This window comes from Nyctereutes procyonoides, unplaced genomic scaffold, assembly GCF_905146905.1.
Source record: "Nyctereutes procyonoides isolate TBG_1078 unplaced genomic scaffold, NYPRO_anot_genome, whole genome shotgun sequence".
NCBI classification, from domain to species: Eukaryota; Metazoa; Chordata; class Mammalia; order Carnivora; family Canidae; genus Nyctereutes; species Nyctereutes procyonoides.
This window is the reverse complement of record NW_026575030.1, coordinates 31956181-31975975: the sequence shown is the minus strand read 5'-3', so window position 1 is coordinate 31975975 and position 19795 is coordinate 31956181. Positions and strand designations below refer to the sequence as shown.

Sequence of the window (19795 nt, the reverse complement as noted above, 5' to 3'; positions counted from 1 at the left end):
CACTTAGCGAGTTAGGGGTGGAGCACACTTTGGGCACAGTGCATTAACTACAAGCCCGGATTCCTTCTCTGCACTAAAACATGTTAAACATCTTCACATATAATAACTTAATATTTGCACATTGGTCAAGTGGATAGATATCACCATCTCCATTTTGCAAATACTGAAAATGTATAACATAAGAATGTTGCAGAGAACTTAATCAGGAGAGGATCACAAAAGAATAGGAAGGGAGATGAGAAAATAATGCATTTTCTTGACATTGGCAACATTGTCTCTCTGGCTTTGTGCAGCTTTCAATCACCTATTCAGTAAATACTAAGTGCCTCCTGTGTGCACCCCAGCCCTCTTTTGTCATGTCCAGTGGAGAATACTGCACAACCAGAGTCCCCTATCAAGTGATACACCAAGTGCCCAGGGCAGAGATCAGAGACCACGAAGGTTCCACACTGGTCTGGAAGGCTTGAATCTTTAGGCTGGACCAAGGAGGGACCATCCTGGGGGACAGGGCCAGCCAGCAAATAGCTCCAGGTGGTTAGAGGATGTGGCCTCTAGAAAGGGAATGCCCAGGGAAGGGCATGGGTGGGCTGTGGGCATTGGATCATTGAGGACTCTGTGTCCGTGAGGTTGAAAAGCTCACAGGAATCTCTGCAGCAGTGGGCAGGGGGAGCGCGTGGGAGCTGTGAAGTCCAGGCAAGGAGAAGGGACAGGTTGGAGACCCTTTTGAGGAAGCGTCGGTGGACCAGGGGCTGTTAGCACATCGGGCCGGGGGGAGAGGGAAGGGAGCCTAGCATAAAGGACAGATGGATGATGTTGCCATTTATTGAAATGGGGGAGCCAGAAGAACAGCAGAGCCCAGGATGAAGGAAGGAACAAGGCGAGGCCACTCAGAGACTTCCTGGGGCTGTTTCTCCGGAGACCCTGAGGGAGAAGCGGGTCTCCTAGCGGGGAAGAGCCGTGGACACAGGCCCTTGGCTGCCATCAGGACGCAGGACAGAGTGGGGAGAGTGTGGCCCCAGAGGGACGAGGAGGCCTCCCAGTTCTGAGGAGGCAGACAAATGTAAGCAGCAGCCCTGGGAGAGGTAGCGGGAAATCACCGACTGTGCTGTCAGAGTAGAGGTAGAGGACAGCTGTGAACAGGAGTGAACAGGTCACATACAGCCTGGTAATAGCACGACCCAGAGGACAGCTTGCCATCTTGTCGCAGAATTGGTGTCTCGCAATTACTGCCTCTCCCAGAGTCCCCTACCTCCGCTTCACTCCTGCCCCAAAGCCAGGCTCAGATCTAGTCCTTTGCATCCCTTATTTTTCCCAGGAGTAGCAAATCCATGGGTAAACTCTGCCATTCCCAGTTCTTTTGCTGGTTTCGTGCATTTTTTTTTAAAGACTGTCTTCCAAAGGTTCACTAGCTTTCTTTGGGAAAAGCCCTTCACCTTTCCCGCTCAGAAGACGCAGCCTGAAACCAGTGCTAGACTCACAAACATCTCAGAGTGTATTTTGAAATGGAAGGTTCCGCTCTCTTTGACCATGCCAAATCTGCCATTCAAGGCCAGCCTCGTGCTGAGCTTGGACACCACACTCATCTACTACTGAGTTCTGAGGCCCTGCCTTGTGAGTTTGACCCCATTTCCCACTCCCATGGAATCAGGTTTGTTGTTGGTGTTTTCTGTTTGTAGTGAGAGAGATGTCGAAGAATAGATACTGAGGTGAGTTTTGTCCACAATTACAGCTCGGAAGTCTTCTGGTCAGCCTGGTCGTCTCCCACCCCCAACTCTGGCCCCACCTCAGCTGCCACCCCCTGAAACCATAGAGCGGCCGGTCGGCACCGGGGCCATGGTGGCACGCTCCAGTGACCTGCCCTACCTGATTGTTGGGGTCGTCCTGGGCTCTATCGTCCTCATCATTGTCGCCTTCATCCCCTTCTGTTTGTGGAGGGCCTGGTCTAAGCAAAGTGAGTGACTCTCCCCCCGCCTACCACCTCAGCACCAAGGGAAGGAGCCTCGTGGGGGATGAGGGGCCTCCCAGCCTGCCAACAAGGCCTTCACCCAGGGCAGGATCAGAGGTGCCCTGCTTCACATTCACTAGAGCGTCCCCACAGGGCTCAGAGAGAGAAAAATACTCCCAAGTCTGGGCCCTTTCCTCCCAGTTTATGGATCTTGGCAAATGGAAAGTATGCAGTGGAGAGTGTTCTGGCCTCTGCGTCTCTGGAACTCAGTACTTATCTGGCTCCAACTCCTTTTAATGTCTGAAGCTGCTGCTCCGACCACACGTTCATGTTGAAAATAGACCCCACCTCTTCCCTGTCACTTCTCTGGGTCTGTGGACGCATTGGGCTTTCTCCCTTTCCCTGTTATCCACTCATCTCTGCTTCAAATGACAATACATCCCGTCAACTTGCCTCATTTAAATAGTTTCTTCTGTTGACTCACCACTTCTTTTCCCCAAACTTGTGCTGATATATCTCCTCACCCTTCTCCCCACTGCAGAAGAGTCTAGATGGTAGGAGAAATGGGTGACTGAGAACATTCTCATCCCTGGGGCAGTGTCAGAAGTTTTCTGAGATTTCTATGGTACTGGAGGCTGCCCTGGACCTCCTGGGCCTGAGCATACCTGTGTCCTTCTGTGTCCTTCCAGAACATACAACAGACCTGGGTTTTCCTCGAAGTGCCCTTCTGTCCTCCTCCTGCCAATACACTATGGTACCACTGGGAGGACTCCCAGGCCACCAAGCCAATGGGCAGCCCTACCTCAGTGGCACCAGTAGACGGGCCTGTGCCAATGGGATCCATGTGAATAGGGGCTGCCCTGCAGCTGCCATGGGCTACCCAGGCGTGAAACCTCAGCAACACTGCCCAGGGGTGCTTCAGCAGGTAACACAGCCCTGGGAATGTGGGCAAATAGGTGCGAGCCAGCACAGGGGAGTACTGGGGCTGCCTCCTGGGGCTTTCTTCCTTCCAGCCTCTAATCCTGGGCTACTGGGTCTGGCTTCCTTAGTCAGGAACAGCTCATTCTGTTGAACACTGAACAGGAAAGTTACCTGGACTCCGATGTGACCTTTTTGTTACTCTTTCTCTTGAGCAGCAGGATGACACCAGCAGCCTGCTAAAGCAGACCATTCTTGGCACTGAATATGACCACACCAGTCACCAGGTTACCAGGTAACTGGGCCTCTCCCCTCCCTGCCTTCTGCTCCAGAGCTTACCCTAAGCCCAATCTCAGTCACTGAGAGGAACAGGGCGAGGCACATCCCACAACCTGCTCCACTGGACTCCCTTCCTTAGGAGGTGTGTTGGCCATTATAATGTGCTTTCTGCATTGGGGACTGGGTTGGCCCGTTAGAAGTCCTTCCTCACTTGTCAGGCCAGAGCAGCCATTTTCAGCTGGCTCTGTCCATAGGCTCCTGGACACCTGACTGCACATCCTTTCATGCATTCAGGAAATAGACTAGAATTATCCATGGAAGTGGTGGTATGACACCTAATGTTCAAAGGGGAGCAGTCCCTGCCCCATCTGAGCCCTGACTGGCTCTGATGCCCTGAGACAGGGAAGCAGCCAGGGTAGTGGGGATACAGACCTACTCTGCCTCCACTTCACTTCTCTATCTGGTCTCATGCCTGCAGGGGTCCCAAGTCAAGTCCAGATGAGGGCTCTTTCTTATATACGCTGCCTGATGACTCAACTCACCAGCTGCTCCAGCCTCACCAAGACTGCCACCACCTCCTGGAGCGGCCTGCGGCCACAGGCCAGTCAGTCATGAGGAATGTACCCCCGAGTCCTGGGCTGGAAGCAACGTGGGACCCTCTCTTTCACCGAGGTTGGTGCCAGGGGCAGGGTGGGAAATTGAACAGACTGGGGCTGACATGAAGGAGGTGTCCACAACCCAGCAGTGGCCTAGAGAGGGGGAGGTAACCTTCCTCAAAGGTGGTGTTAAGAGCCATCCACAGCTTTTGGATGGGGGAGTGAGAGACCTGGTCCGACAGGTCCGTGGGGGCGATCTGGTTGGGTCCAACTCTAGCATGGCAAGCTGTGTCCTCAATAGCTGAGAAAAGGACACACCCCCATTTCAGAGAAAGCAAACCTTTTGGTCTCAACATTTCATGACCATTCACAGATTCCTGCTGCCTCTCATCACACCAAGAGGCATTCTCTAATCACTCCAAATACCTTGCTGTGTTGGGTCTTGTCTCTTAATTAGGAAGATGATATCAGTCATTAAGCAGCCTAGTTCTCACATCATTGTCATAACTGTGCTTCCACAGAACCTTTTCTACAAGGGCCTCAATGCACACTGCCCATCCTTCAGTGTTCCTTTGTTCCAGGCTCTTGGAAATCAATCAGTGGATGCTTGATTGGAGGCATAGGCTGGTTCGGACAATTGGCTAATGCTTCTTAGCTTCTGTGGCATGTGTCCGTTCACATGCAGATCCTAGACCCTGTCTCTGGGAGATAAAATTCTAAGACAGGTGCCTCCTAGAGTCAGACCCCAGCATCACCAAAACTGGACTCCCTCAGGTGGGATGATGATGCCCAGAGAAATCATACTGGAAGGGTAGAGTAGCAGTTTAAATCTGGAAATAACAGGGCTTTCTTCCACATCTCAAGGGCTCAGCTGACTTCCATCTGCTTTAGGGTATAGGTGCTTAGTGCTTGCGAGTCTCTGTGGTGGGACATGGGTACTAGTGGCCCATCCCATATATCTGAGACGTCAGAGCAAACTGTCCTTGCCATAGTCCTGTATTTCTGTCTTTTCTTTAGAGCAAGTCTAACCCAGTACTCCTGAGCAACGGCTCCTGGTTAGTCTGGATTTTAATGTTTCCCACTTTTCTCCTCCTCAGGGCCCCCATGCTGCTTGGGCCTTGTACCAGTTGAAGAAGTGGACAGTCCTAACTCCTGCCAAATGGGTGGAGGAGACTGGCGTTCCCAGCACCCCACAGGGGCCTACACAGGGCAGGAACTTGGGATGCGGCTCTCCCCCAGCCCGCCGGTGCATATATCTTTTGAAACACCACCTCCTACAATGTAGGCAGAAACCAATATCCCAGAAAGACTATATATTGTTTTTAAAAAGAGACAGAGAAAATTGGTATTTATTTTTCTATAATAGTCATATTTATATATTTATGCACTTGTAAATAAATGTATATGTGTTTTTATAATTCTGGAGAGACGCAGAGAATCCTACCCAGTTGAGGTATGAGAGGGAAATCAAAGATGCCACAATAACAGGATTCAGCCTGGCAAGAGTAACAGACGGGTCCGAACAGACTGTGAGAAGGCAGCAGAAAGCCCCCAGAGAAGCTGATGAGAGGATGAGCCTTAGGTATACTGTCTACGATGACAAGGAGGGAAAAGCCACAGGATCTCAGGCTGGAGATACTCATGAAGACAGCCAGACCTGGTACTACAGGAAACGTTTTCAGAAGATGCCCGTGAGAATAGACTAAGATGTGTATAGTCCTATTAGCATTAACAAACCTTCCAGAATCAATAATCTGTGGCAACCTATCTCTGTAAAAACAAACACTGTAATTTCTAAATAAATGTTTAGTCTTCCCTGTAACGTTCAACTTAGTCATGTATGAGTCAGCATCCTCTTTATAGGTTTTAGGATTCAGTTTTTTGAGTTTTTGAAGAAAGTCTCCCCTTGTGACATTTTTCAGTTCTGTCAAGAGTCTGAGATCAGGAAGAGGTAGCGGATGTCTAATTCTTTAGGTATTATGTTGGTAACCGTTTTGGCCAAGAGAGATTCAGCATGAAGCAGGCAAGGAGAAGCAGATTCGCAGTTCTCTTACTGAATGGACTTGAGGTAAAGCTTTGGTCATAGAGAGATGTGTGGAAGATCTCCAAAATATTTAGTTGAATGCTATGTTGCACATGTGGTGCCTGATAAAATTCACTTTCCTTTTTTCCAAAGATAGATCAGCACTGCCAGAGGAGTTGACTCACTAGTTGTTTAAAATCAACATTTACTTACGTCTATACAACCACAGGATCAACCTTCATACGTGCAGCTGGCACTAGCTGGGGCCTGAAGCTTTGCAACGAAAGCCCTAACATTCAGACTGTTCCCAGGAGGGAAAAATATATGTTGTGAGATTTCAGCGAAGGTGAGTTACAGATGGAATGCCCCTGGAGACTCTCAAGTCTGGTTAAGTGAGTCATGGAGGCAGATGTTACAGGCTAGTCACCAGTGGGAGAAACAAGATTCCAGGCCAAGTGCACCCTCTACTGGTCAGAAGAGATACCGAGCCTGCGCCTAGCTTGTATCACATGCTTTTTCTGTCCAACAGCTAAATTGGAAAAAGAGCTCTCATCTTACGACATGATCTTCAGAAAAGTTGTATTTAATATTTTAAGAAATAAAATGAAGGACTGTAAGGAACATGGAAATGATAGAAGAAATAATATGTAACTTCAGCCATGACCTTGCACTGGGGACCTAAAAGTCACTTCAGGAGTGGGACAGGGCCAACTACTAACAATCTTAACTCCGCTAATCCAGGGCCTCTTGGAGCTGCGCTGTAACTCACCTCATAGTCCATGGGCTTTAAATTTCATTGTATTTTTTCTTGTCTTTTCTTCCTTGATAATCCTAGGTAGTTGTCAAAGTGAATTCTGGTGAACTTTATGGAAGTGATATGTAAAATTGCTTTCTGCACAGCCCTGGAACCGTAACAATATTGAATGGTTTTAGCTCTCAAAAAAATATTTTTAGGAAAGAAAAATCACTTCTAAGGTACATTAAGTGAGATGAATATGCATATTTACCTTAGCCAATTGAAGGAAAAGAGGAAAAGTATCAGGCCTCTAAATTTTAGCCTAGAAAATTAAATACATACTCGAGTTCATTGTATTTTATATTTCTTTAGACTCGGATTATTACAGTGCCTTTTGAAAGCCTGATTCAGCCATGCAAAGGCCGTATAATTTACCGAAGGAAGAGTAAGAGCTAGTAGGCAGGTGCCAATGGTGGTACAGAGCCCAGTGCCAAAAGACTTTTGCACAGGACAGCCAGACTTGGCAACAATGAGTAAATGTGACAGAAGGGCCTCCACTCTACAGCTTCTTTTTCTTCCAGTATTGGGCTTTGATGATACTGTGGACAAGAGTTCAGAATAGCCAAATTATGTTAGCAGTTGACCCAGAGGTCAACTCAGTGTAGACAGATTTTGGCCTCACTCTGAGGAGTAAGGCAGCTTTCTCTAAGACACAGCTAGAAGCAGAAAATAATTTGATCAGGGGAGCAGGAGTGAATGGAAAGGCTGATACTAAACTACAGACTTAAGACTAAGTCTGGAATCAAGTAGAAATGAAACTAAAGCTATCCATAGGTCTTGTCCAATTCAAAATAAAAAACAACTTGAGTGTTAACTATATATAACTATATATTATCAAACCTACAGGATGAAGGCCTGCATATTGTGGACTTAAGTGGTGATTTAGTCTTGGCTCAATTCTGGGGGGAATAATATCCTGACTGTAAAACCAATCAGGAAAAAAAAAAAACGGAGTTGAAAAACTCAGAGAATCTTTGCTGTGGCCCTTCCATAGACTCTACAGTCATTCTTGCTGCAATTAGAATCACAGAATTTCAGAATGGGAAAGAGATTTAGAGCTTATCCAAATCCTTCATTTGTTAGATAATAAAATGAAGCCCAGGAAGATTACGTAACTTCCTCGGGCTCCCACTACCACCTAGGGAATGGTGTCTCCCTGGAGACCAACCACTTTATCCAGGCAGTTGCTCATTGCGGTAGCCAGCCAGTGAGGAACGGAAGCCTCCTGCCAAACAGCCGACTGAGTGAGTCTGGAAGTAGCCCTTCCAGTGCCAGCCAAGCTGCACATGGCTGTGGCCCCAGCTCACAGCTTGACCATAACCTCGTGAGACTCTGAGTCCAAAGCAGGCAGTTAAGCTGCTCCCAGATTCCTGACCCTCAGAAACTGGGTAAGTCCTTGTTTTACGTAATATTTGGGGATAACTATTCATGCAGCAATAAATAAGTAACCCTCAAAGCTATGACGACCACATTTTTTTTTAAATGCTTGGGGGACACACATAGTATAGGGCAGAGAAGTTACATACCTCTACTACAACACCAGAGATTTAAGCTAACAGGCACAAACTATTCAGATCTTTTAAATAGGAACATGAAAGAATCTTCAAAAGGAAGGAAGTCCTTTCTAATCTGGCAGGGACACATCAGCAGGCTAGTCACGGAAGACTTGATGTTGCTGGGTCACTTTCTACATTGATGTAATATTGCCTTTCTCACCTTTCCTTCTCTGGGACGAGGTTCTGTTGTGGGACGGTTCAGTGAAGAAGCTCATTCATATTGACCTATGGAACTCTGAATCTAAAGTGCTAAGCTCTGTTACTAACAAACAGGGATGCAAATATCAGGGAGATCATTGGTACAGCAATAATGGGTACAGCAGTAAATCCCCATGACCAGTTACCCCCAAACGAAAAGGACAATCAGTTTTAAAATGTTATGCACAATCAAGAGTGATTGCTAGGGATGGTCTCTCAGAGTGACATAACCTGTCAGTACTTCTGGATCTGTATCAGAAACAACAAATGACTCCCATTAGACCCCTAAAGAAAGAAAATGCATAGGACATGAGAAACTCTGGAAACATTTAGAATAGTGGTAGAGCTGCAGACACCTTCAGAGTAAAGCCTCCTTGCTGACCATTTTTGCCAAACACAGTCCTCTGCTCCATTCATAGCTGGACTTTGCTGAAGCCAGGGGTGATTCAGGAAGCTGGGTACTCTCCTGCTTTCTGCCAATCCAAAGCTAACTGCCCTTTCCACATTTCCTGCATCCTGAGCCCTCAAGTAATTGCTCTGTGAAGTTAACAATGTCAGAATTCTGATTTGCATCTTAGTCTAAGATACTGTTGGCAGACTAGCTTGTGCTTTTCTTTTTTGTTCTCTCAGAGAACACTGAACATGAGAGTTTATTTTCCAAGGCCTGTAAAAAAGCAAATTTTCTCACAGATTCCCCCCACCCCACCCCCCGCCCCGATGGCTAAAAATTCAGATAAACAAGAGACATATTTCCTAAAACAAGATGTATTGCAGATGCTTTCTTACAGTTTTGAGATACGGCCTTCTGAGGCTCCATACTCAATCCATTGGGTTCCAAACAAACCTAAAATGGTTAAGTTCAAGAGGAAATAGATGTTGGGTCTATTCTAAGATGATCAAATTGGAGAAAAGTTATTAAAACTGTATGACTGAATCTGGTCTTAGACTATTAAATAAGTTTAAGACAATAGGATTGCTGCAGGTGGCAAGGAAACAACTTCCGGTAAGTTGTGTGTCGTTAATCTTGGATGGATTTCAGCAAGAAGCAAACTTAAAGACCCATGGGGTTCATCTCCTTCTCTTGTGGAGGCTGAATGGGCGGGAGGATGAGACCGCCTTTCTTACGCAAGAGAGCAATCTCTTCCTTTAAGGCCAAAATCCTTTCTGCCTGGAGTTGGATCAGTTCAGCGACCTTCTCTTTTGCCACAATGTCTGCTTTCCGAGGGCCCTGGAAGGCATTGCCCTGTTGAAAGAAAACACCTCCCTGCTTTCAGCATCACTCGGAATGTGAAAGATTCCCCATTCTTCCTTTAGGGGTGCCTATCTTACAGTCAACTTAAACACCCCTTGCTCCTTATTTTAAGGGGCCTTCAATTCTTCCATTGAAATCCTACCATTAGAAATGTTGCCCCTCTGGCCTAATGAGTAGCTCTTAAAATGAAAATCCCATCAAGCTAGCTATCCATCATTCCTACTGTAGAGGGTGCAGCACTCATAAAGGACAAGGTACCGCCTTTTTCTATGCAGCCCATATTTTGTTTTCCAAAAAGGAAATCTCTTTATTTCCTCATCCAGTCCCTCCCTTTGTCCAGCCAACTCCTGCTCATGCTTCAGACATCACGTTTAGGCATCCTTTGTCCTGTGGACTAGATTAGGATTTCCTGTTCTATGGTCTTTCAGAACATCCATCACATTATCACTGTGATTATGAGATTGAACCATTTAAGTTTATATCTGCGACTCGTTTTTAGGTTGAAAAAATAGGCAGTTTCATATATAGTTCAACCTAAATGCCTGTTTGAGGTCTTTCTTGCAAGATCTTGTGCCTTTAAGAGATAGGTGGCTCTTACCACTCTACCCAGCACCTTCCTGGAGCATGTTACCATAAGTATAGGCTCAAAAAGCTTTGAACGCACATTTAAGAGAAGAATATAACAATATAGTATCTGCTCTGCTTAGAGCTGAGGCAGCCATCATGTGACTTTGAAAGAAACACCAAAGAATCACTGAGAGAATCAGAGAGATACTAGCCCTGGCATTACAGACCCACTAAACCCCAAACCGTCAGTCATTACCTCCAGACTTCTTGTTAAACAAATAAGGGTCATTTTCCTCACTTAAGTTACTCTCCAAAGGTCTTTTAGCTACTTGTAGCTAAACCCATGCATCAGCTCATAGCATCGCTCCAGCTAGTCACTTTGAAGTCACCTTAACTTTCCCTTAACTTTAGACCATTTCTAGGATGCTTAAAGAAAACAAAGAAAAGGGAAACAATGGGCATTTTTGCAAATACTCTTGTAAGAATATGACATTTTAAAATGTCATATATGTGTTAGGTTCCTAGAGGTCACCTCACCCAGTGAACCTTAAACCAGGTGAACCTGTATGAAATAAGTTATCCACCATATACTATGTATTATGTCAGGCTCAATAAATATTATATAAGAAAAATTTAAAAGCCATAAAAAGTAACAAGTGTTTTAATAAGGTAACATGAGATCCTACAATTACGGATACCCACTTTAAATCAAATGAAATAAATATTAGGAATGGGTCTTTGACACCAAATTTAGGGATTATGTTGGTGTCATTTGTACCTAAATAACCTTACTTCTCCAAGGCTAAGACAAACTCCATAGATTAGTACATATGTAAATTCGTGGTACCCAAAAGGCGTACAATAAAGTTAGCCCCTCAGGCTCATTTATAAAGTAGGTTCTGGCAACTTCATGTCCTCAGGGACCCAGGTGGACTGGAAGAGGTCCAGGATCAAGGTTTGTTTAAATACTAGCACTTGTTATTCTTGTGAATAGCTAACTTTACAGAGCTTCCCCAACTCTGACAAATGGTCTGAAGAAAAGAAACATACCTGCTGGTTCTGTAATGTATTCAGTCGAGAATCAAGTTTCTTCTTTTCAATGCATAAATCATTCATCTGATGAAGCTTTTTGGTGTGTTCCTTTGTCTTCATCATCAACTCCCATCGCACTTGAGCAATCTTTTCCTGCCAGGGCGGGAAGATGCAAAATGAGTAAGAGAAGAAACAGAAAAATACATGTCCAGATTTGATCAAGCCATTCAGCAAATATGCATATGGAAAAATAGAAATCAATATGAAAATGCAATCAGAGCCAACTGCATTGGCTCTGGCTCAATTAGAGAAGAAGAATGTAGGTATGCTCGGGGATACAAGGAGGTAAAAATAAGGCATAGAAGCGCTTCATTGTCGAAGAATGAAATCAGTACGCATAGCAAATGTTGCTATGCATTACTTTAAAGGAAGAGTATTAATTTAAGCAGCAAACTTTCATATATTGTTCTTTCCCCAGTCTTGGCCCAGGATTCTCAAGTAGCCAGCTTGAACAGCCATATGCCTCCTAGTGGGTTGTCTTTGTTCTCTTACTGCTCCAAAAAAAATTTTATACCGTACATATTATCTCCAGCATGCCCCTGAAAATCTTGGATAAGCAAACATGAGACAAGATAACACTACGAACCTCCTTCCCACCCCATCTACTGATGAGATCAGACAAAAACTGGAGGTGTCACAATGACTTGGGAGCTTATAAAACCTTTATAAAAGCTCCTATCTTTGAATCTGGCTCTAACGGGCACCGCCTTATCTTATAGCTCAGGGAACAATGTAGGCATTAACATCTTCTAGGACCCTACCAGTTAACGAGTCCATACCTGGTTATAGAATCTATTGCTTAGAGAGATTTTCTAATTTCCAGATCTGAACAGCATGCAAAAGCTATAGGGAATACTACAGTTGGGATCTCAGGGCATAGTGAGTGATTCCATCTCTAACACAGAGCATTTATTTGTATATTAATGTAGATCTCAAAGTGGAATCTTTGTCATTATCCATGCCATTGTGTCATATTTCCATGTACCCAGGACCCCAAAACCTGGTGCTGGTGCTTTCACCCCAAGACAGGCAAGTCCCTTTAACTAAGTGAATGATAAGAATGCTGAGACAGGCTTAAGATCATGGGGGAACCCAGCAGGGCTCACAGACTCGTCTCCGGCTGCACAGATGCTACACAGGAACCACTGACAGCATTTCTTGCCTCAGCCCATGTTCAGCCAAGGTGCATCACCTGTGGCTCTCAGCCATACCTCCCACATCTTCATTTCCTTTGCATTCAGTAGCTCCTTTTGAATTTTTCTGATCTTTAGCTCTTCAAGTGTAGTATTCACGGAAAGTGTCTGAAGGGCTTCTAGGTCGATCACACGGCCAAACTTGCTGATCATTAGTTGGCGGACCGTTTCTTCCATTTCTAAAAGAAGACATCACTGTCTTAGGTTGTTCAGTGGCTCCCATTGATATTAAATGAACCATACGAGTAGCAACAACATTCCAAAGAACAACTTTTGCAAGAGGATGGAAAAGATTTTATGTTACCAGTTGATTTTTCCTCTGTGACTCTTCACCTGCTCCTTTCCTCACTTAAAATGCCTATTCCTGTGTCATCGTTTCATCTACTTGAAAATCCTATGTAAAGCAGACCCCGCTTTCCCGATAGCTTCCATGCTCTGCTGTGCCCCTCCTCAGACTGTTAACAGGTCCCAATTGAACTAGGAGCTCTTCAGATTTTTTTTCATTATTACTGATCTCTATAACATCTAGTGTTAAGAACAAAGCAGGCACCTAGAGGAAATTTCTATCGTACTCCAAGTAAAAATTAAAGTCTGATTCTCAAACATTCCAGGCTCACTCTCATCTCAGTTCCCACTGACTGGAATGTTCTTCCCCAAATAGCCATATGGATCCCTCTTGGCAGCACATTTTCTGAAAGCAAGTTGTAAAATGGGTATAAGGCTCATTCCAATACACTCAGTTCTGAGGGGTAACCAAGAGCAGGTCCTTGCCCTCTAACCAGGAAAGAACACACCTTACCAGGTATGCCACATTTCCAGGGAGCAGTTCCTTGCTCCTACGGACCCAATCATTCTCCTTTCCAGTCCCTTGTTAATTTTTTTCTCTTAGCAACGCTCTCCATCTAACATGCAATATATCTTACTTTTGTTTACTGTCTTTCCTCAACATGAAAACACAGTAACATCTGGGGGAAATTCCATTTGTGGGGTCTGAGGTCCCCAAGAAAATGTAACCTTGCAACAAGACTTTCTCAGTCTCCAGACTGTCCCCCAAGTGAAGTCTGAGGCCCTAAAGTATCATAAAATGATACAATTATGCAATGGTGTGGAAGTTTGTATTCTGACATCATTGTTGCAGTTGAAAATAATGGTATAACTGGTATGGCTGCTATTGTGCATGATCCAAGGAGGGGCTATTCACTTGTATGTGAGTGCAGTCCCCATGGACTTGTCTAATGTGGAGACCATGATAATCAGTGACGCAAAAACAAAATGATGGTTAAGATTATTTGCAAATGTGTGCTAGTCTGTGGCTGCCTGCTTGGCCTCTCAGTAAGAACTTTAACTCCCTCCAGCTAGTGTCCTCTCCATCACAACTTCATGTACTATGACATGGACTCTGGTCCTTGCCATTCCCCCTGTGGAGTCAGCCTAACACCCTTCTCCTGACTTGATTATGCCAACTAGTGTTCACTGGGCACATAAAGCCTTCTGGAATGTTTGCCATGTGCCTTCTCCATGGCTGAGAGCTGTGTTCTCCTTGGAATGAAGTGAACATACCCCTTTCTCACCACCATGTTCTTGACTCTCCTCTTCTTGCTCACTAGGTCTTTGGAGGGAGAAAGGCAATAACAAGCGAACTGTGGTGTTTCTCATTACTGCTAAGCCTTTGTTCTTTGGCTAACAGAAAAGGAAGTCACTCTTAGATCATCTTCGGAGATCCATCTTTAACGAGACTCACAACTTGCTTTCCAGAAAATGGGGCGGCAGGGGAGGGGGAGAAGGACTGAAAGTTGCTGAATAAAACTTATACCATGTGGAACTAGTATTCCCTTTTATTTCTATTAACACTCTGAAAATTTGAATACTTCATCTTCACACATTTTCCCAACCTAAGAGTTTACCCAAACTGAAACAAACTTCTTCCATTGTGTTCATACTGGTCTATTCCTTGTTTTGATGAATAATACTTTTTTTTTTTTAGTACTTTCAAATATAAACAACATTCATGGCCTACAGAAGCCAGAGGAATGTGAAGTACATGAGAAACACTGGAACCTCAAGGCTTACATCTGAGAAAACTCTGTCTCAAATAAGTGTTACTTAAACATGCAGTCCTAATGTGTATTTTTTTTTTTAATTTTATAACCCAGCCACCCATGAAGCCAGAACATCAACACAAACTGGAAATTGGCCTCTACATTCCAAGCAACTTGGATTGGTTAACTAGTTGACCACAATAGACTTCCCATTTTTTTTCTTTTTCAAATTAAATTATATTTTTTATTCAATTGTGGTAAAATATACAACATAAAATGTATCATTTTAAGCATTTTTATTGTACAGTTGTGTGATATTAAAGTAGATGCTAAGGTGTTGGCAATATTGTTGTTTTTAAAGTTGGAAACTTCACAACTTACATTTGTGTTCCATATGTCAAATATTCAAAATATATTTTAAAGGCTAGTAATCTTTATACTGTGCATCATATAATATCCACAACTCCAGATAGATTAAAAATGCAAACATGAAAAACACTACTAATAGAGGAAACTGTGGACAAAATATCTTTATGATCTCAAAACAGAAAAGGATTTCTTAAACAAGACATACACACAGATACAATGCACAAATCATAAATAAAATTAACTATATTAAGATTTTCAATGTCTACATCCCCAAAAGACACACTTAACAAAATAAAAGGCAAGTCACAAACTAGAAGAAACTTGAAGTGCCGTAAAAGAATATAGAAATAATTTTCTAAAATTAATAAGAAATAGAAGTAAAACATGGTTAGGTATGTAATAGGCAAGTTACAGAAAAGGAAACACAAATAAATGGCAGATAAATGAATGTGAAGATGTTCAATCCCACCAGAATCCAGGAAATATGAATAAAAACCACAGTGAAATACAATTTAACATCCACCAGCCTGGCAAAAATATTAAAGTCTGACACCATCAAATATTCCTAGAATAGGGAGCCTAGACAATTCTCACTGCCAGGGAAGTGGCGAGGAGGGGGCTGTGGAGACAAAATGGTACAACCACTTCAGAGAGCAGCCTGGCAATACACGGGAGCACCAGAAGTGCATACATCCTTCTCCAACCCAGACACCCCAGTCCTGGGGATTCACCTTCTCACGTGCACAGGGAGATGTGTACAAGAAGGCTTACTAGAATTCTGTTACTGTGAAAAATTAGAAATGCCCTTAATATCCATCAAGAGAAGACTGAAGAAACAAACTGTTTCAGACTTCTATAATGGAATACTGTAGTAGTAAGTAAATTATAGCAATATGGATACCTCTCAAAAATTGGTTTCATAAAGTGAACTGTAAAATAATATATTACAGTTACAAACATGCAAAGTAGTTCCATACGTTGTGTGTGGATGCATACATACATGCATGTGTGCTTACCGGCCAAGTGACCCTGGGCAAGGGCTAGCAGGACAGTACCAAGAAGAGAAGGGGCGTCAGATGTATCTACAATGTTTTGGGTTTTCTTAAGTGTGGTGGCTAGTGCATGGGTTATAACGTTACTCTATATTTCATCCTGCATAAAACCTTTTAAACTTAAGATAACTAGTTTCTGTGATAAGAAATTTATTCTTTTAAAAGAAGAGGGTGACCATTCAGTGGTATCAGCAGAGCTGGTAGCTAGGAAGATGACAAGGAGTTTCCTTGCTCTCAGTGGGTTCTGATTCTGTGATTACTTACCGCTTTCAAAGTCACTTAATGGTTCCCTCCCTTATTACTAGATAGTACGAGATGGCCCATGCGCTTAGTTACTCACTGCTTATAGTTTTTGCCATCTCTCTCTTTTCTCGGATAAGCTGTTTACGCCTCTCCCGGCATTCTTTGTTGAGTTTTTGCTGCTTAGCATTTTCCTCATGGAGCTGTGTGATTCGTTCTTGCAGCCGGCTCAAGGATTGGTTAGAAAAGACCAGGGTTCCAGAAAGATCAGTAGGTATTTCTCCAAATACCACATGCTCTATCTATCAAAACAAAACAAAACAAAACAAAACAATAAAAACAGAACGAAGATCAAACTAAATGTAAGATCATAGGAAGCACTTCTTTTTCTGTCCCTTATTTAGGTGATTGCCTTTGGATTTCTATCATTCCCCAGCACTGAGTAAAAAGCAGCAGTTGCCTTCAGATAGTAAGCCACATAATGTACCTGTAGGGACAGCAAATCTTACTCCCAGACCATGATATCTGCTGCATACTCATGGAACAAGCATTTCACAGTGGGTGTATTAGGCAAATTGCTACATATGGCTAATCCAGTTTGGATCAGATTACACAAAATATATTTGAGGCTGATCTGAGCTTTTTCTTCTAAAATACAGCTTCCTCTCTTTATCTGACAAAATGGGGTATGAAATGCACCTCTGCACTTTAATATAAGCTGTAATTCTAATGAGTGTGGAAGTGAACAAAGAGAGAAGAAAGAGAAAGGATATTTTCCTTTTCTCTTGCCCTCCCTCATAAACAAGCAGAGATTATGATAATTCTTGCATCATTAGTTCATGTCTATTTGAAGATGGTGTGAAAAGGAACATGTGTATAAGATCCAAGACCTCAACTTCCAAGCCATTCCATTCTTAAGTCATAAGCTCCTTGGGGCACCTGGCTGACTTAGCTGGAAGAGTACTGTGACTCTTAATCTCAGGGTCTTGAGTTTGAGCCTCATATTGGGTGTAGAGATCAGAAAAAAAATAAATATAAAAAATTAAGACATAGGCTCCTGATTTCCTCAGACCCGAAATAATTAATTGGACTTTGGAATTGGTAATGGGCCACCAGGAAATATATATATTTGACTATTACTCTTTCATAACAATCTGAGCATGGATAAGAAAAGTTGGAGTGTCATTATTCAGGTAGAAATCTCAGCAAAGGGCTACACTTCTTCCCATCTTTTCTGGAAAAGCCTGGGTGTGGTGCCTCTTCTGCTTAGATGGTGGGGGCAGCTGGGGGGTGGGGGGGTGACATGACATCCTCTCCAGACCCATCACCTGGTGGAGCTTGAGTGGAATCACAACCATCAGTTCATTCAGCCGCTGCTGCTTCTCTCGTTGGTAAGCCTCCAGGTCCTCCTCCGCTGCATTTAGGTTAGTTGCCACAATTTTTACCTGTGGAAATCCCCATGTGATAAATGTGATAAATGAGGACATCTTGGGAGATGAGTGGGACCTGCTCTGTTGGGCTGTGATTAAATGAATGATCCCAGTTTGCAGCCCAGGAATGTGTATTATTTTCTTCCTGCTAACTCATGATTCATACTACTTTTTCAATCATTCCTGTGTCCCCAGAGTGGTAAATGTTTCATGAATAGGAGTTCAGAAGACATGTTCTATTTCCCTTTTATTTTCTGCATGAAAAGCAGCTCTCAGCATGGAATGTCTTTGTCAAGATGGTGGGAATCTCATCTGGTCATAAATGACCTCAAAAAACAAAAGGAAAAAGTCCTTTAAAGCGCAAAACTACTAACTACAGTACTTATAAAGCACATTCGTCATCTTAAAAAATTGAAAGTTTTCCAAATCATTTCCTACCTGCAAGAGGAGAAGTAATTTATCAAAAATATTTGTGAATATGAATTAAACTATGTTGCCCTAGGAAAAAGGATTTAAGAGGGGAAATGAGCAAATAAGGCAGAAATCAAATCCATCAGCATAATTATACCAAAAGTTTAGCTTTATGTTCTCCAACATGGGATGCACATCCCCCAGAGGGTCAATAAAGTGATCAATAGGCACAGAGGGAAAAAAAGATCAGTTTCTATTTCTATTTATTTTTATCTTATTCTTTTTCATTTCTGTTTTTGTGGATGTTTCCTAATATACAAAATATATTAGTATAATCATTAATATAATCTATAAATAAATATACATATATTGTGGGCTTACATGCTCCACATTTTGTTCTTTACTTATAGAAGTATGTAATAAAAAGTTTGGAGATCAATGATTTAGATAAAGAGAGTCCAATCTTCAAAAGAGTCAACAGCCTCCCCCACCACTATGCTTGAAGAGGAAAAACTTATAACACTTAAATGTTTGTTCTCTGGGGAGAAGGCCTAACTTATGTCTTGCTATGAAACAGCAGTACAGTAGCTGTGAGGGGATAAATAGGTAAGCACACCATCATACTTTTTTGGATAATGCATCATGTTCTTTTTTGAGGTTATCAATACTTTTCCTTTCTTCAACTAAGGCCTCCTCGATGTCCAACCTTTTCTCTCGAAGTTGAAGGGCCATTTCAAAAAGACCCACATCACAATCTGAAAAGACAGTCAAAATTAAAAGAAACCCCATTGTTATAGAATGTACTAATATTAGAAGAGTGGATTTTGGAGCTTCAAAATTATTAATGACCATTTGTGAGTTCACTACCACACTTTCACTCCACCTAGGGCCCCACCATTCCAGGTGGAAAAATTAATAGTATAAGTAATCATGATAGTAATTCTGATACGAGCATTGATGTTCTGAGCAGTACCATGAGCCAGGCTTTCTGTTTAGGCCCTTTATGTACATCATCTCAGTCAAGTCTCCTAGGCTCTTGCAAGGTATAAACTATTGTTCCCACTTTATAGTCGAGGACCCAAAGTCTCAGAGAGGTCACATAGCTGATACATGACACAGCAGGATTCAGGTACTGTATTTCTCTACTAATTTCCACTATATCATGCCACAGTCACATTCATCCACAAAGCAATAGATAAAGTATGTGAAAATAAGAGTACTACAATGGAATTTAGAGACCTTAGTTCTAGCCCTAGTTCCACCACTAAACTAGTTGTGAGACTATTTTCAGGCCATTTAATCCTGCTGTAAAATAAGAAGTTGCATTATAATCTTTTGAGCTCTATTTCACTCATACATATGATCTTAGACAGACTCTTGTTTACAACATTAAAACAAGATTAAAACTTTATTTGAAATTAAACCTTAAAATTTGATTTAAAATCTATATAAAGTGGCTACAAAAATAAATTTCACATCAAAATGAAGTTATTTTTTTCTGTACTGGACAATTCATCTTTTGAGACTATAAAAATATTGGTCTAGCTGTGTCAGACTGGTTTTGCCAATGAAAACAGTGAATATAAATTGCTAAGCATCCCCAAGAACCTGGCACAAAGTACCCTTACAAAAAGGATTTTAAATATGAAAATTTGGTTTGTCAAAAAGAGAAACTTTGTAAAAAAAAAAATACACAGATGCATGCATACACACACTTCAATCTGTTATTTCTGCATAATTTGACTTTGAACCAACTATGAGTTATCTGCAAATTATTTGTCATTCATAAAATGGCTGCCTAAATGAAAAGAAAATAAATGACCCAGAGAGCCAAAAAAA

At 42.7% G+C, this 19795-nt stretch overlaps 2 protein-coding genes across 7 annotated transcripts in view; one reads left to right on the top strand and one right to left on the bottom strand.

The window, feature by feature from the left end:
* The window catches only part of BOC (BOC cell adhesion associated, oncogene regulated), a 79282-nt gene extending 64489 nt beyond the window's left edge, over positions 1-14793 (top strand). The window contains exons 17-23 of one of the 6 annotated variants that reach the window (XM_055316081.1): positions 1730-1951; positions 2635-2870; positions 3082-3158; positions 3621-3814; positions 4836-5019; positions 5919-6107; positions 14569-14793. In XM_055316081.1, coding sequence (XP_055172056.1) covers positions 1730-1951; positions 2635-2870; positions 3082-3158; positions 3621-3814; positions 4836-5019; positions 5919-5949 — 944 coding nt within the window. In that variant the 3' untranslated portion in view covers positions 5950-6107; positions 14569-14793. Of the gene's footprint in view, positions 1-1729; positions 1952-2634; positions 2871-3081; positions 3159-3620; positions 3815-4835; positions 5807-5914; positions 7946-14022 lie in introns of all 6 variants that reach the window. The other 5 variants (XM_055316080.1, XM_055316077.1, XM_055316079.1 and 2 more) reach the window with 5 other exon arrangements.
* Positions 7939-19795, bottom strand: part of CFAP44 (cilia and flagella associated protein 44) — a 135572-nt gene continuing 123715 nt past the window's right edge. The window contains exons 30-35 of the mRNA XM_055316085.1: positions 18581-18711; positions 17444-17560; positions 16216-16417; positions 12434-12594; positions 11181-11315; positions 7939-9554 (exon numbers count right to left, since the gene is read on the bottom strand). Of these exons, the coding sequence (XP_055172060.1) occupies positions 9363-9554; positions 11181-11315; positions 12434-12594; positions 16216-16417; positions 17444-17560; positions 18581-18711 (938 nt within the window). The 3' untranslated portion in view covers positions 7939-9362. The remainder of the gene's footprint in view (positions 9555-11180; positions 11316-12433; positions 12595-16215; positions 16418-17443; positions 17561-18580; positions 18712-19795) is intronic.